Below are 16,186 nucleotides of genomic sequence, written 5' to 3'. Positions count from 1 at the left end.
CTAAAAGCCACACCCATAAATATACCCTTGTCTGATATAAGACTGAATCACGTTCTTATTGGAATGTTTTCATAAATAGGAAAACAATCCTAGGCAAAATTTCTTGAAAATGTAGATTCCCTTCATGTTCCCAGTCTACTCCCTTCTTGGCCTTTTCTTCTTTCTCAGCTGCAGCTTCCCTCCTCCTTCCTCAACACACCTAAACCGAGTGCCAGTGACTTCATAACGGATGGCTTTTTCAGCTTTCACTATCTGATATTCTTATGCATGTCACACATCATGGTGCAAATGTCTAAAACAATCTAAAGTTAAGTAACTACATTTTAACAGGGATGAAAGCTTTAACCCCTGGATAAAGGTCTAGTGGTGGAATTTTGGGCATCCGACAGAAAGTGGAGAACTGGTCGACATAAGGTCTTCATGGAGTCATACTCTCCTGAAAATCATACTCTCTACGTGGTGACTCCTATCACACACACATTCCCCACCCCTCCCTCCCCCCGCCCCTGTGTCCCAAGAAGGGAGGAAAATCTATGTGCATTTATAAACATGCTCTGCAGTTATCTGGATGTGTAATCACCGAAAGAAATGCAGCTGTGTTTATTCAACATGCACAGCCTTGCACCTCGGCCATGTTGCTAAAATGCTTATGGGATAGATGTTTAGGCGCCAGCCTGCAATTCTGATGTTTATAACTTCATTATTTCCCAACTGAACAATTCCTTCCAACATGAAAAGGAAAACTCTCTTTCACCAGGGCTCGTTCTACATGCCCTGGGATACCCACCCGCATGGAAGACCCCCCTGGAGAGCCCAGACTAACTGCACAGGAGTTGTGGGAATGGGAGGAGGCCACTGAAAATCAGAAAGAAAACAAGGTAAGATGGGGGTCACAGGCAGGCCCATGGCTTGTTGCCGTTAAAGAACTTCTAAATTGAGGAAAAACCTGTCAGAGTAATAATTACTTCAGCTTCTTGTTACATGTTTGTGTGTATGCGGAGCAGTCAAACGAGGATAAGATACACTATGCTGCTATGGTCTGAATGTGTCCGTCCTCATTCATATGTGAAATCTTAATGCCCAAAGTGATGGTATTAGGAGGTGGGGTCTTTGGGAGGTGCTTAGGTCATAAGGGCACAACCCTCATGAATGAGATTAATGCCTTTATAAAAGAGGCCAGACCGAGCTTCCTAGCCCCTTCCACCATATGAGGCCGCAGCCAGAAGTCGGCAGTCTGCAACACAAAAGAGGGCCTTAACCAGGACCTAACGATGCTGGCACCCTGATTTCCGACTTCTAGCCTCCGGAACTGTGAGAAATAATTTTCTCTTGTTTATAAACCATTCGCTCTGCAGTATTTTGTTATAGCAGCCCAAATCGACTAAGACATCAACTAAACTAACATGTTTGCTTGTCTTTTTAGGACGAGCCATTTTTAAAGCCATCTATAAAACTTGTAGGGAATAGATTCAAACCATATATTTTCTTTATTTTCAGTTTACTATATGCATGTCTTTTTGCAGTTGGAGTAAAAGGAGGTTATTTTTAGTTTAAAAAAAATGTTTCAAGTTTCACCACTTTCTATAAAAATCACCCATTTTCAGAGACTTGATTATCACAGATCAACAACTGGGGAGAGGGCTGCTTCTGCAGACTCCAGTAGGAGGTGATGAGCCCCCTGTTGCTGTGGGTGTGGCTTGATGGGATGTTTTCCCACACTGATCTGGTCACTGGAAGCCAGGGGGCCACAGATGTGACAGCTCAGTGGGTCAGATTCTTTTATAAACTCCCCAGAGTTACAAAGTCTTCAGGCCTCCTCTAATTCCCTTCCATCTGTACTCCTTCCTGCACCCGATCCTTTTTATGGCTCCACGGTCTCATTAAACCTAAGTTACAATTTCCATTGTAGGTAAGCAACCCTCTTGCTTTCTTGTTACACAAAAACCAAGAGCAGACTACTAAAACAGGAAGTGTCAATCACAACTCTCTCTCATCCCTATACACACACACACACACACACACACACACACACATTCTCACACACACCCCTTCTTTATTATCATTCTTCTTCATGGCACAGTCACCAAAACTGTGACTCACCAATCATAATGAACATATACGGCAAGTCCAAGGAGAATGCTGCTTTGACTTGGATAGATTTTGTGTATGGTCAAAATGGACTGGACTGAAAGTGGCTTTGAGTCAGAAAGTCACCTCTTCTTTAACAGAGGTGTTTTGGGTGCAAAATAAGCAAGCTGTTTGTACAGGCAAAGATAGTACTTTTCATCTGGAAGTCCCTTGTGAGTATAGGATTTCATGTACGGAAAACATTTGGAGATCCTCTCATGGAATTTTCTCATTTTACACACGAGGAAATTAAGCTCCAGAGATGTAAAATGACTTATCTGAAGTCACACAGCTAGTTGGCAGCCCAGCTCTGAGTACTCAGTTCTCTTGGCTCTCACTTTTTAGATTCTTTTCAACACTCCATGCTTTTGGTTATAGGTCATTTTGATTTGTTATTTTCTGTTATGTTTGGTGATTCATGTTTTTTTTGTTGTTGTTTGGTTGGTCATTTTTGTTACTTGTTTAAATTAAGATAGTCCATCATTGCCTTTTCTCCCAAGACTCAACTGGGATTCTGAGAAATAGAGATCCATCTAGACAGTGCAGCAAGGGGATAAGGAACCTGAAAAAGAACACTTCCAAACATTTTCATGTTTGGGATTATCAATTCCTCCTTTGCAGTTATACAATGATATTACAGAATTAATGTGTATTTCCCCTTCAGTTCTCATGAATTTTACATTGGTTTCTTGATGCAAGTAGGGGGGGAAAAAGGTATTAATTACAGAAATGTTCATTTTAGACCTGAAATCTCTTCTAAAATATCTTCTGCTCATTCTTTTAATTTTAAAACTTAATAGTAAGATACAAAACAATGAAACTATTTTCGTGTTTGTGCGTGTGTGTGTGGTGGGCAGACATGTTTTAACATCTGGTTTTGATATCAAACTAAAAATACTCCAAAGGTCTACATCGTCCTTGGTCCAACAGCTGAACAATAAATATAATTTTAAAAAGTCATTCCCTCCTTAGTATTTTGCCAACATCATTCTGGCTTTGTCTAAAACAAAGAAACATCATAGTGATCTAGGAAATTTTAAATTTTAATATCACTTTAAGTTATAATGTATTTTCCTAGTCAGCTATGTTTAACAATGACCCAAATAATTATAGTTTTTAAAATAAATTTCCTATGTTTAACTGAATTTCCCCTCCATTCAACTCATGTTCAGTGATGTCATTAGCTTAAGCAAGATCTCCTAGACCACTTGGCTGGTTCCACAACTATTATAATGATCCAAAGGGAAAAAGGAATGGTTACCAGAAAAAAATGCTTTGGTTTTAAATATCATTTTATTCACTGGAATGGAAAAAAAGGCAGGAAAATGCAGAAAGTACATAAACTTTGAATAAAGATTTCCATTTTTTAAAAGATTTTTTTTCTTAAGTATGTTGAGGCTTTAGAATCAAAAAGATATTAAGGCCTCTTCCTGTCTAGCTTAGCAAGAACACCGTTACACATTCTTGACTGTTCCAGGTCTCATCAAAATATTTTTAAAGGGCACACATACTCACACACCACACAAAAGTACACATCTTTTCCAAGAAGCATGTATCATATTGTTATGTATGTGGTTATTTCATCAGTCATTTTTAAAGGTCACCTAAAATCCAGTATCTGAATGATGGAGGCAAGAAAGAGCATTTAGGTTCAAGAGAAGCTAGAACCCCACAATGGCTAAAACAAAGTAAGAAAATGTAGTTTTTATATTTCCAGCTATTTCATTTTAGAACTAGAATAACAATGAGGAAGAAGAAATGACTGACAATGATTGAAAGAAATACTCTTTTACAGCTGCAAATACATTTTCAGTTCTTGACCAGAGAACATTGCTACTTGGTAAAAATGGGACGAGAGCTCTTATGAAAGAGGAATTTCAGGATGGAAAGATGATGATTTTTTTTCAAATTTGAAGTTTATTCTTTAATGAGTTTTTTATTTTATCAGTTTTAGATTTATTTTTAAAAGTACAAAGATAAAACACAGAGTCCCCATATATCCCATACCCAGTCTGCCCTACAACTTACATTAGTATATTTGTCACAGTTGACACATTATTATTAACTAAAGTCTAGATATTAACTAAACTACTCAGATTTCCTTAGTTTTTCTATAAAGTCCCTTTCCTATTCCAGGATACTACATTAATTTTAATCATCATCCTTAGGCTTCTCTTGACTGTGACAGTTTCTGAAGACTTTATGTTGGCCTTGAGAGTTTTGAGGAGTACTGGTCAGGTGTTTTGTTGAAAGTCTGATTTATCTCATGTTTTTCTCTTGGTTAGACTGGCGTTATGGGTTTTGGGGAAGAAGATCACAAAGATGCCATTTTCATCACACCATAGCAAGGGTTCATACTATCAATGTGACTCATCACTGTTGATGCTAACTTTGATCTCCTTGCCGAGGTCACGTTTGTCAGGTTTCTCCAATGAAAATTTACTTTTTCCTCCTTTCCATCCTGTCCTCTTTGGAAGGAAGTCACTATGAATAGCTCACACTTAAGGAGTGAGGAGTTATGCTCTACCACGTTAAGGGCAGAGTATCTATATAACTTGGACATCTTTTGCACCATGGATTTGGCCATTCTCCTCTTTTTGTTTATTTAAGTCAATCACTGTTTTATATTAGTATGAACTCATGGATATTTATTTTATATTTTGGGTTATCATCCAAAACTATTTTATTTTGTTGCTCAGTTTGAGTTATTAGGAGTTCTTTCAGATGGCTCCTTGGACTTTGACAGACACACGTAATTTCAGGTTCTTGTTGCTGCTGTTTGAGCATTTCCTTATTTTCCGGCACTATAGATGCTCCAGCTTCACCTTGCGTGTTGTCTGCCCCAGTCCCAGCCATTTCCCCAAGAAGCCCTGGTTCCTTTACTGGAGAATATATCAGAAACCAAGATCCGGACGCTAGGGTACACTCACTGCTTCTAAACCCACTCAGCTGACAAACAAGGAAATATATGTGTGTATGCTATCACTTGCAAACATCCATATCTATAATTATTTCTATATGCAACCATCAGTATCTATAGTATGCTAAACGTGAGTTCACAGTGATGTCTCCAATTCTAATCCATTTCCACATGGATCATTCTAGCCTCCTCCCCTTGCTCATCTGTAATCTCCCTCTTCAGCAGTGAGAAACCTGGCTCCCATCATCTGCATCCATTTACTAAATTGCTCAATTCCAGGATACACGTACAGTGGTACCAGGATTGTTAACCTGTACCCCCATGGGAAACAACTCTATCAACTACAGTACAGTATTTATGTACAGTTCCTTTTGCCTTTAGCCTTACAGATTCAACTCATTTCCAAAGTTACTTAGGTCAGTATCTTTTTCCTCTACTCCCTTCATTGAGGTTGTTTCATACATTTTTAATATAGCTAGATTGTTCTGTCATATTTTACATTTCATCCTAGGATCCTCTGACCTCTTAAGTGATTATTTATTTATATATTATCAAACAAAATAACAAGTTTTATTCTCAACAAGGGGTAGGATGAGAGTGGGAAGGGGAGAAGCCACTGATGGAACTTGAAAGGAAAAGTACCAGTTTAGAGCTTTTCTTAAGTTTCTGTCTAGTATCTGCTTAAAAATAGAAGTTTATTGAAAGCTAATATAATTTGTTTTTTTAAATGTATTGAAATCTTTGCATACAATAAGGGACATGGTAAAAATCAAAAGTAAGAAACAGAGCTCCCTTTCACAATTAACGCATGGATTTTTCTAGGAGCTTTCAGTAACTTTATTCAATTTTCCTACTTGTAAAATGGGAATAAAAAGTTTCTCATCCAGACTAAGAATTTATAGTAGGCATATGGATAGTATTCTGCCATTCAAGGATAAAAATGTAACCACTACTTTAGTTTAATAAATGTAGACTCTATGCCTTGAAGGAAGTAAGCTCTACCCAGTTATATTTTTCACATAATTGTGAAATTTTACATTTTCACACAATTATATTCATAAAGCATTGTAACCCTGATGATTACTATTTGCTCATATCACTAAGCAATTATTTCTGTCTAGTAACCTGGGATCCTTGGGCATTTTAAGTTCTTACAGTATCCAAACAGTTACCAGTATATACCTAGATTTATTTTTAAGCATGTGGGAAAATTTACAGAGATTTGGTGGCCATTCACGGAAGATTATCTTGACTGTAATAAAATTCCCCCCAAAAAAAAGAAAAAAAAAAGAAGAAAAAATCTTTGAGGATTAAAAAAAATTTTTTATCCCTGTAAGACTGCATAAATGCCATTTATTTACTAACATATAATCACAAACTTCCAAAAATACAGCTTAAACTCCTGCTGTGATCATGTGTTTTACTGAATTTTCGGAAAAGGAGACATCAAGAGTAAATTCAAGTCAACCTTTCAGGAGCAAAATGTGCCCACGGACCTTCTGAGTTTCTTTAAGGAAACCAGCATTTATCAATAACTCATTCCTACTCAACACTTTACATGCAGTGTAATTCACAAGTCTAAACTCTTTCTTTGTAGTAAGCACTGAGAAGAAAGCCATGTTTGAGGCCATTACTGAGTATTTCTTCTAAATACTGTCGATAGTTTCTTCTTCCCCGTTATTCTAATTCAAAAATGAAATATCTGAGAGTATAAAATCTAGAATTTCCTAGTTAAATATTCAGAGACAGTATATTGTCAAATCTTATTGAACAGCCCATCTTCAATAATTTCAAAAAAATTTGAAGATACAGTAGGAACACCTATTTCTTTCCCTCATAGACTCCCAAGAATATCAAATAAGTTATTCTATAGATAAGTCACTATGCTTTTGTACTGATGTAAATTTGCACCACCCCTGCACTATCCCAAAGGCCGCCTCAGACTCCAGCAGAAATGACAGGAAGCAAACTCATTCTGAGCAGGGAGGGAGACCAGAGCAGGAGGTAAGATTAGAGGCAAGGAACGGGATAATGAGAGCTCAAAGTCAAAGTGATGCTTTTAAAAATATAATCTAAAAGGTTTTTTGGGGGGGTGAGTTGGGGGAAAGATGTAAGCAATTTACCGAGACCACTGCCTCCATTAAGGGAGTCCAATGCTATAAAAGAAGGCGCTGAAAAACAAGCTCACAGAGATGAACACTCCTCCAACCAAGATCTGCTATAATTATTGTATTGCTTTGCAGTACATTAGCACAAAGAAATAGGTAGAATAATGAGGAATCAATAAAGTTTGATTTGAAAATTCTCAAATTCTAAAAACCCCGAACAACTGTTAGAGGACGGGCAAGAAGAAAAGAACAAATGACTGCCTAAATACCCGCCCTCTGAACATCGATGCTTCATCAATTCCTTCTCCCCACACAAAAAATCAGCAGTCTCCTTGGTGTCAGATACCCAGAATCACGGTCAAAGAGGCAAGTGTGGACTCAGCAGGACTGACTGTCACACTCCTCAGAACCAGATCTTTCCAGTGTTTGAGGGTTCATATTACATAATAACTGACAAAGTCCAGGGAGGCATTGCTGCCAAGAGACAGGTACAGTAAGAAAGCCACAAAGCAGAGCTGGCTTTATTTGGAAGCACTTTGCCAGGCTTCACACCAACCCAACTTGGCAGCTATGTAATCCCTCAGGGGGAATATGAAGGAACTTTGAGAAAGTATTTGCTCAAAGATACATATCGTTTCCATCTACAGTACTGGAAGTTGCCAGCAGAGATCTCAACAGAGAGCTAGGCTCGGCATTTAACCATTAAACCTGACTTTCAGTCTCCTAACTCAGAAATACAGGGGCTTAATAAAGTAATCTTTTCATCCTGACTTAAGGGAAGTAATCCTATTAAGAGTTCAGCATGCCTGGGAATTTACCTGCTTCACTGTGGGTCGAAGGATTTAAGGTTAGATGGGTAATGCCACAATAAAGAGGAGTGTCTTTACAAAGACTCATCTCCCGGTGTGTAAGATTAATGGGCAGGGGACTGCAGAGGGCCCAGATAACCTACCTGCCACTCTGGTCTGAGGTCCATGTAACTGATCGCCCCTGGGGTTTGGTTGTGTACCGTATCCTTATGGCATGAGGAAAGTCAGTAGCTGTCTGAGGCCCTGTCTTCCTGATCTGTAAGCTCCAAGTGTCAATGTCAAACAGGAGTTCCCCACAACCAGGAGCCTCGCTGCAGCGAGCATAATAGTCTAACTGCTCCCTCCAACGATCTGCAGGCAGAGCCACGAGTTCACGTACAATCTGATTCCTGAGCTTGGGAGACCTTGTAAATTTTTCAATACCTGGCACAGCAGCAACATCCACCTCCTCAACCTTTAACACAGATAAATCACAGCAGTCCAACACTAGCAAAAAATCCTCACTCCCATGATTCCCTGTGTCACAGCAGTACTTTGAGCTAGAAATCCCAGAAGCCTGTTCCTGGTTGTCATGGTTACCATCTTTACCAGAAGTATCTTTTTCACCTTTACCACAGATTACAAAATCATTATATCCCATTTTAGATGAGACGGTCCTTGTATTTGTCACAGGAATATGGCAGGGTTCAGGCGTCCTAAATTTGCAGGCTTCGTTTGACTCTGATGGGTAGGTTTCCTCGGTGGAACTACTCTGTTTCTTGAATTTATTTCCAGACTCGAAGAAAAGCACTATGGTGCCCTCAATGATTTGACTTTCGAAATCCACATCTAAATCCAGTACATAGTGCTTCACAAGTATGTGGCTGGTGTTGGCCATGAGAGGCAGGTCATCTCGGGAAGGATCCAGCTTTATGTCCATGGTATAGGTGTTGTTCGAGAACTTTGTTAAAATCTCAGAAAGGGCTTCCTGTCAGTCCCAATCTTCCAGAGTCATAAATGGCTGCTTACCAAAAAACACCTGATGTCACAAATTAGGGTTCCACAACTTTCAGTCCCCTGGTAAAGAAGAAAAACACAATCACACAAAATTTCAAACAAGACCCCTTGCTCCTGCAACTGCTGCTTCTGCAAGTTGACTACCTCCTTGAATAATTCCCCAATGTAGTAGAAGCTCATGGCTAGAAGGCAGACTAATCTTTTTGACTGACATCAAAGAAAACTACATTATGGGTTTCTAAAAATATTTCAATTATCAATGGAATGAAAGGGGCCTCCACAAAACCAGAAGAATCATGTTCCTAACTAGAACAGTCTTTGTTTCGGAAAAGAGCAATTGTTAGGCAAAAGTGTAACATCACTGTACCTCTTGTTTTAAAAGATATTAAATGTATCACTTCTAATTTTGTGCACCAAAAGAAAAGTGATTGTTTCTCTACTGTGATTCTAAGTAACAAATGTGAATGAAGGCTAAATGGTCTCATATGTTTTATTCTTTGAGAGTAATCATTTAATACATACAATGTAACTCCAGGGATTATTGTACTTTTCACATTAGGACTGCTCTCATATCAGCACTTCCAGTAAATTACAGGAAAATGAGCCAATTTACCAAGAGTGCATTCTAAGTATTCCTTTGAGATTGTTCATGGAGATTTTTCAAATTTATAGTTAAATACTCAAGGTATATCATTACATCTTAATAGCTGAAAGCCCATTAACATTCTGGATAATAGCCTTCTTGTGGCAAACGAAAAGGTCTTCTCATCTGAAAAAAAAAAAAAAAGTATGCAAATGCCTATAAAAGGAAGGAGAGAAATTAAAACGTAGAAACAGATGTTGTAATAAAATGCCCAAGTTCTTCGTAAAAGTTCTGAATCAAAATGTAGTCCTATTTTATAACAGCAATCCAGCTAAAAGAAAAATTATTTGAAATTATTTCAGTCCCTGTTGTGTACCTAATTTCTTTCAGCATATTTTTTTTAACCAAAAGTGAAAAAAAATAGCAGGGGAAAAGAAACAAAAACTCTGACAGAGTAGATTTATTTAAAATCACTTTTGTATTTCTAAATACCAAGAGGAATTCTTTTCTCAACAGCAAAACAACATTACTTGCTTGACTTTTCAAGTAAAATTGAGCCCTCCCTTTTTATTGTTTAACTCCTCCTCACTTCCCTTTTAACTTTTTCTGCCAATCTCCTAGACTTTTATTTCCTTTCCTTCTAGAATCTCATTCCAACAATCAAAACTATTGAATTTTCATTTTCTACCTCTGCACAGGCTATTTCCTCATCAAAATCTCACCTATCCTTAAAAGAAGCTGGCCTTGTACAATCTGGTTTCAGGCTATTTTTTCCAGTCATGGAGACCACACTCCCTTTGAATCCTTGTCCTCTAGTCAAAGGGCCTGCTCAGCACACTGCTCCCTAAAGATGACCTGACATCTTGCCTCCATGCATTTTGGAGGCAAGTAGTGTGCCATACCTGGAGTGCTCCTGGCTCCCACCTCCCATATCCACCTGCCAAATTCTATTCTTCCTCCACACAGTTCAAGTCCAATTGCCTCCTGAAATCCTTCCTTGCTCCCTACTCTCCCTCCCCCATCCCCACCAAACTGTATGTGGTAATACACACTTTGACTTTAAGAATGATAGGAATTGAGAGAAATCAGGGATGTAAAAGAATAGTCTGAGATTACTTTAAAGAGAAGCTGGCACTCACTTTAATCCTAGAAAAGTCAATGGGCAAAGGGAATAAGCCAGGGTATTTTCTTTTCTGCATGAGAACAATTGAACCTGTCACATAATGAATAATAAACTACAATAAAGCTATTGGCTATATCTATGTAATTAGAAACAACGGATGTTAAAACTTCATCCTGCTGGTGTTTGGAGCTGCTGTAATGCAGTATTTTGTTGATTGGGCTATTAAAAATTTTTTTTAATTAAAAAAAAAAAAACTGAATACACACACGAGGAAGAGCCTGAATCAATTAAGACAAGGGTTAACTTTGTGGTTGTCTAAACTATCAAATTTGAAAAAGAATACTATAGTATTTCTAATAATATAGATAAAACCATTTATTGTCTAACCCTAATAGATTCCTTCATTTACTTATGAAAGTTAATATAATTTAATAAAATATATTCTATAGGGTAGTTTTCATCACTTCTGTCCCTGGTGGCTGTCCCTAGACTGCCTTAGAGCCCTGCCCATCCAAGACTGTTAATGTCACTTTGTTTGTCAACCTAACTGGAAATCTTTTTGTCCTCTTCAGTAGATTCTTTTTCTTTTAAATTGAAGTCTAGCTGATGAACAATATTATATAAGCTACAGGTATACAATTCAGTGATTCACAACTTTTAAAGGTTATAATCCATTTATAGTTATTATAAAATATTGGCTATATTCCCTGTGTTGTATAATATATCATTGTAGCTTATTTTATACATAATTGTTTGTACCTCTTAATCCCCTACCCTTATGTTGCCCCTCCTCCTTCCCTCTCCCCACTGATAACCACTAATTTGTTCTCTGTATCTGTGAGCCTGCTTCTTTTTTGTTATATTCACTCGTTTGTAGAATTTTTCAGATTCCACATATAAGTGATATCATACAGTATTTGTCTTTCTCTGTCTGACTTATTTCACTTAGAATAATACCGTCGAAGTCCACCCATGTTGTTACAAAAGGCAAGATTTTCATTCCTTTCTATGGCTGCATAGTATTCCATTGTATATGTATACCACATCTTCTTTATCTGTTCATGGACATACACGTGGCTTCTGTATCTTGGTAAGTGTAAGTAATGTTGCTAAGAACACTGGGGTGCATGAATCTTTTCCAATTAGCGCTGTTGTTGTTGTTTTTTGAATATATACCCAGGAGTGGAATTGCTGGGTCATATGGTAGTTTTATTTTCAGTTTTTTGAGAAACTTACATACTGTTTTCCACAGTGGCTGCAACAATTTACATTCCGACAACAGTGTACAAGGGTTTCCTTTTCTTCACATCCCCTCCAACATTTGTTATTTGTGTTCTTTTTGATGACAGCCATTCTGCCAGGTGTGAAGTGATATCTCATTGTGGTTTTGATTTGCATTTCCCTGACGATGAGTGATGTTGAGCATATTTTCATGTACCTGTTGGCCATCTGCATTTCCTCTTTGGATAAATGTCTATTCAGGTCTTCTGCCCATTTTCTAATCAGGTTGTTTGTTTTTTGTTGTTGTTGTTGTTGGTTTTTTGTTTTTGGGGGGTTTTTTGATGTTGAACTGTATGAGCTGTTTATATATTTTGGATATTAACCCCTTATCAGTCACATCATTTGCAAATATTTTCCCCCATTTAGTAGGTTTAGTAGGTTGTCTTGTTTTTGTTTTTTTTCCTTTGCCGTACAGAAGCTTTTAAGTTTAATTAGGTCCCATTTATTTATTTGTGCGTCTAATTCCTTTGTTTAGGAGATAGAGCTAAAAGAACATTGCTATGATTTATGTCAGAGTGTTCTGCCTGTGGTTTCCTCTGGGAGTTTTATGGTTTTGGGTCTTACGTTTAGGTTCTTAATCCATTTTGAGTTTATTTTTGTGTACAGTGTTAGAGAATGCTCTGATTTCATTCTTTCACATGTAGCTGTCCAGTTTTCCCAGAACCATTTATTGAAGAGACTTTCTTTTCTCCCTTGTATATTCTTGCCTCTTTTGTTGTAGACTAGTGACTTTATTTCTGGGCATTCTATCCTGTTGCATTTGTCTATATTCTGTTTTTGTGCCAATACCATTCTGTTTTGATTACTGTAGCTTTGTAGTATAGTCTGATGTCAGAGAGTGTGATTCCTCCAGCTCTACTCTTCTTTCTCAAGATTGTTTTGGCTATTCGGGGTATTTTGTGTTTCCATACAAATTAAAATTTTTTTTGTTCTAGGTCTGTGAAAAATACCATTGGTATTTTGATAGGGATTGCATTGAACCTGTAGATTGCCTTGGATAGTATGGTCACTTTAACAATATTGATTCTTCCAATCCAAGAACATGGTATAGCTTTCCATCTGTTTGTGTCATCTTCAGTTTCTTTCATCAGCATCTTATAGTTTTCAGAGTACAGGTCTTTTGCCTCCTTAGGTAAGTTTATTCCTAGGTATTTTATTATTTTTGATGTTATGGTAAACGGGATTGTTTCCTTTATTTCTCTTTCTGATAGTTGTTAGTGTATAGAAATGCAACAGATTTCTGTATATTAATTTTATATCCTGCAACTTTACTGAATTCATTGATGAGTTCTAGTAGTTTTCTGGCATCTTTAGGATTTTCTACAAATAGTATCATGTCATCTGCAAATAGTGACAGTTTTATTTCTTCTTTTCCAATTTGGATTCTTTTTATTTCTTTTTCTTCTCTGATTGCTGGGGCTAGGGCTTCCAATAATATGATGAATAAAACATGACAAGGGCATCTGTGTCTTGTTCCTGATCTCAGAGGAAATGCTTTCAGCTTTTCACTGTTGAGTATGATGTTAGCTGTGGGTAGGTCCTATATGGTCTTTATTATGTTGAGGTATGTTCCCTCTATGCCCACTTTCTGGAAAGTTTTTATCATAAATGGACGTTGAATTTTGTCAAAAGCTTTTCTGCATCTATCAAGATGATCATCTGGTTTTTATTCTTCAATTTGTTAATGTGGTGTATCACATTGATTGATTTGCAGATATGGAAAAATCCTTGCATCTCTGGGATAAATCCCACTTCGTCACTGTGTATGATCCTTTTAATGTATTGTTGGATTCAGTTTGCAAATATTTTGTTGAGGATTTCTGCATCTAGGTTCATCAGTGATATTGGCCTGTAATTTTCTTTTTTTGTGATATCTTTATCTGGTATTAGGGTAATGCTGGTCCCATAGAATGCATTTGGAAGTGTTCCTTCCTCCACAATATTTTGGAATATTCGGAGAAGGATAGGTGTTAACTCTTCTCTAAATGTTTGGTAGAATTCACCTGTGAAGCCATCTGGTCCTGGACTTTTGCTTGTTGGAATTTTTTAAATTACTGACTCGATTTCATTACTGGTAATTGGTCTGTTCATATTTTCTGTTTCTTCCAGTTCAATCTTAGGAGATTGTACATTTCTAAGAATTTGTCCATTTCTTCTAGGTAGTCCAGTTTTCACAGTAGAGTTGTTCACAGTAGTCTCTCATGATCCTTCATATTTCTGTGGTGTTGGTTGTAACTTCATTTGCATTTCTGGTTTTATTGATCTGAGCCCTCTCCCTTTTTTCTTGATGAGTCTATCTAAAGGTTTATCAATTTTGTTTATCTTTTCAAAGAACCAGCTTTTAGTTTCATTGATCTTTTCTGTTGTTTTAGTTTCTATTTCCTTTATTTCTGCTCTCATCTTCATGATTTCTTTCCTTCTACTATCTTTGGGTTTTGTCTATTCTTCTTTCTCTTGTTCCTTTAGGTATAGGGTTAGGGGCTTTTTGGTTTTTTTTTTTTTTTCCTATAAGTTATGATAATGTTTTACTTTATTTCTTTTTTCCCAGCTTCATTGTGATATAATTCACCTATATTTTATTTTTTTCCATTCTTTTTTTTTTGAAGTATAATTGATTTACAATGTTGTGTTAATTTCTGCTGTACAGCAAAGTGATTCAGTTATACATATATATACATTTTTATATTCTTTTCTATTATGGTGTATCATAGGATATTGAATATAATTCTCTTGAACTATATTGAATATAGTGCTACACAGTAAGACCTTGTTGTTTATCCATTCTATATATAAGAGCTTTCATCTGCTATAGGGCTAGGTTGTTTATTTGAGATTTTTCTTGTTTCCTGAGGTAAGCCTGTATCGCTATAAACTTCCCTTTTAGAACTGCTTTTGCTGCATCCCATAGGTTTTGGATAGTCAGGTATTCATTCTCATTTGTCTCCAGGTACTTTCTGATTTCCTCTTTGATTTCTTCAGTGAGCCACTGGTTGTTTAGTAGCATATATATATAATTGTTTTAACTTGCTGATCTGTTAATTTCAAATGTATTTTAACAACCCAACAGTTGTACTCTCCTCCCCTCATGATTACTATTTTTGATATCATATTTTACATCTAATTGTTTTGTGTCTCCCTTAACTGCTTATTGTGGATATAGATTATTTTACTAATTTTGTCTTCTAACCTTCCTACTAGCTTTGTGCATGGATGATTTCCTACCTTTATGTTTGCCTTTATTGATGAGCTTTTTCATTTTGTAATTTTACTTGTTTCTAGCTGTGGCCTTTTCTTTCTCACCTAGAGAAGTTCCTTTAACATTTGTTGTAAAGCTGGTTTGGTGGTGCTGAATCCTTTTAGATTCTGCTTGTCTGTAAATCTTTTGATCTCTCCATCAAATCTGAATGAGAGCCTTGCTGGGCAGAGTATTCTTGGTTGTAGGTTTTTCCCTTTAATCACTTTAAATATATCATGCCACTCTCTTCTGGCCTGCAGAGTTTCTGCTGAAAAGTCAGCTGATATCCTGATGCGAGTTCCTTTGCATGCTATTTGTTGCTTCTCCCTTGCTACTTTTAATATTCTCTATTTTAAATTTTTGTCATTTTAATGACTATGTGTCTTGGTGTGTTCCCCTTTGGGTTAATCCTGTAGGGGACTCTCTGCACTTCCTGGACTTGGATGACTGCTTCCTTTCTCAGGTTAGGGAAGTCTTCAGCTATTACGTCTTCAAATATGTTCTCAGCCTCTTTCTCTCTCTCTTTTCCTTCTGAGACTCCTATAATGCAAATATTAGTGCACTTGATGTTCTCCCAGAGGTCTCTTAAACTGTCTTCATTTCTGTTTTTTTCTTTTTTCTTTTGTCTGTTCAATGTCAGTGATTTCCTCTACTCTGTCTTCCATCTTGCTGATCCCTTCCTCTGTATCATTTAGTCTACTGTTGACTCCTTCTGGTATATTTTTCATTTCAGTTATTGTATTCTTCATCTCTGTTTGGTTGTTCTTTATAACTCTTTGTTAAAACTTCTAACTTCTTGCTCTGTGCATACATTTTTCTCCCAAGTTCTTTGATCATTTTTATGATCATTACCCTGAACTCTTTCTCAGGTAGATTGTCTATCTCCACTTCACTTAGTTCTTCTTCTGGGGTTTTATCTTGTTCCTTCATCTGGAACATGTTCCTCTGATGCCTCATTTTGCCTAAGTTGCTACCTGTATTTTTATTTATCTGGTAGGTTAATT

The 16,186-nt window shown here is 37.0% G+C and overlaps 1 protein-coding gene across 4 annotated transcripts in view; it reads right to left on the bottom strand.

Annotated features, from left to right (window-relative positions):
• Nucleotides 1–16,186, bottom strand: part of AOPEP (aminopeptidase O (putative)) — a 368,252-nt gene that overhangs the window by 300,522 nt on the left and 51,544 nt on the right. For all 4 annotated transcript variants that reach the window (XM_068551997.1, XM_068551998.1, XM_068551999.1 and 1 more), the window contains exon 2: nt 8,108–9,020. In XM_068551997.1, the coding sequence (XP_068408098.1) occupies nt 8,108–8,883 (776 nt within the window). In that variant the 5' untranslated portion in view covers nt 8,884–9,020. The remainder of the gene's footprint in view (nt 1–8,107; nt 9,021–16,186) is intronic.

Source organism: Eschrichtius robustus, chromosome 10 (genome assembly GCF_028021215.1).
Source record: "Eschrichtius robustus isolate mEscRob2 chromosome 10, mEscRob2.pri, whole genome shotgun sequence".
Classification (NCBI taxonomy): domain Eukaryota; kingdom Metazoa; phylum Chordata; class Mammalia; order Artiodactyla; family Eschrichtiidae; genus Eschrichtius; species Eschrichtius robustus.
This window is presented reverse-complemented; position numbering and strand designations above follow the sequence as displayed.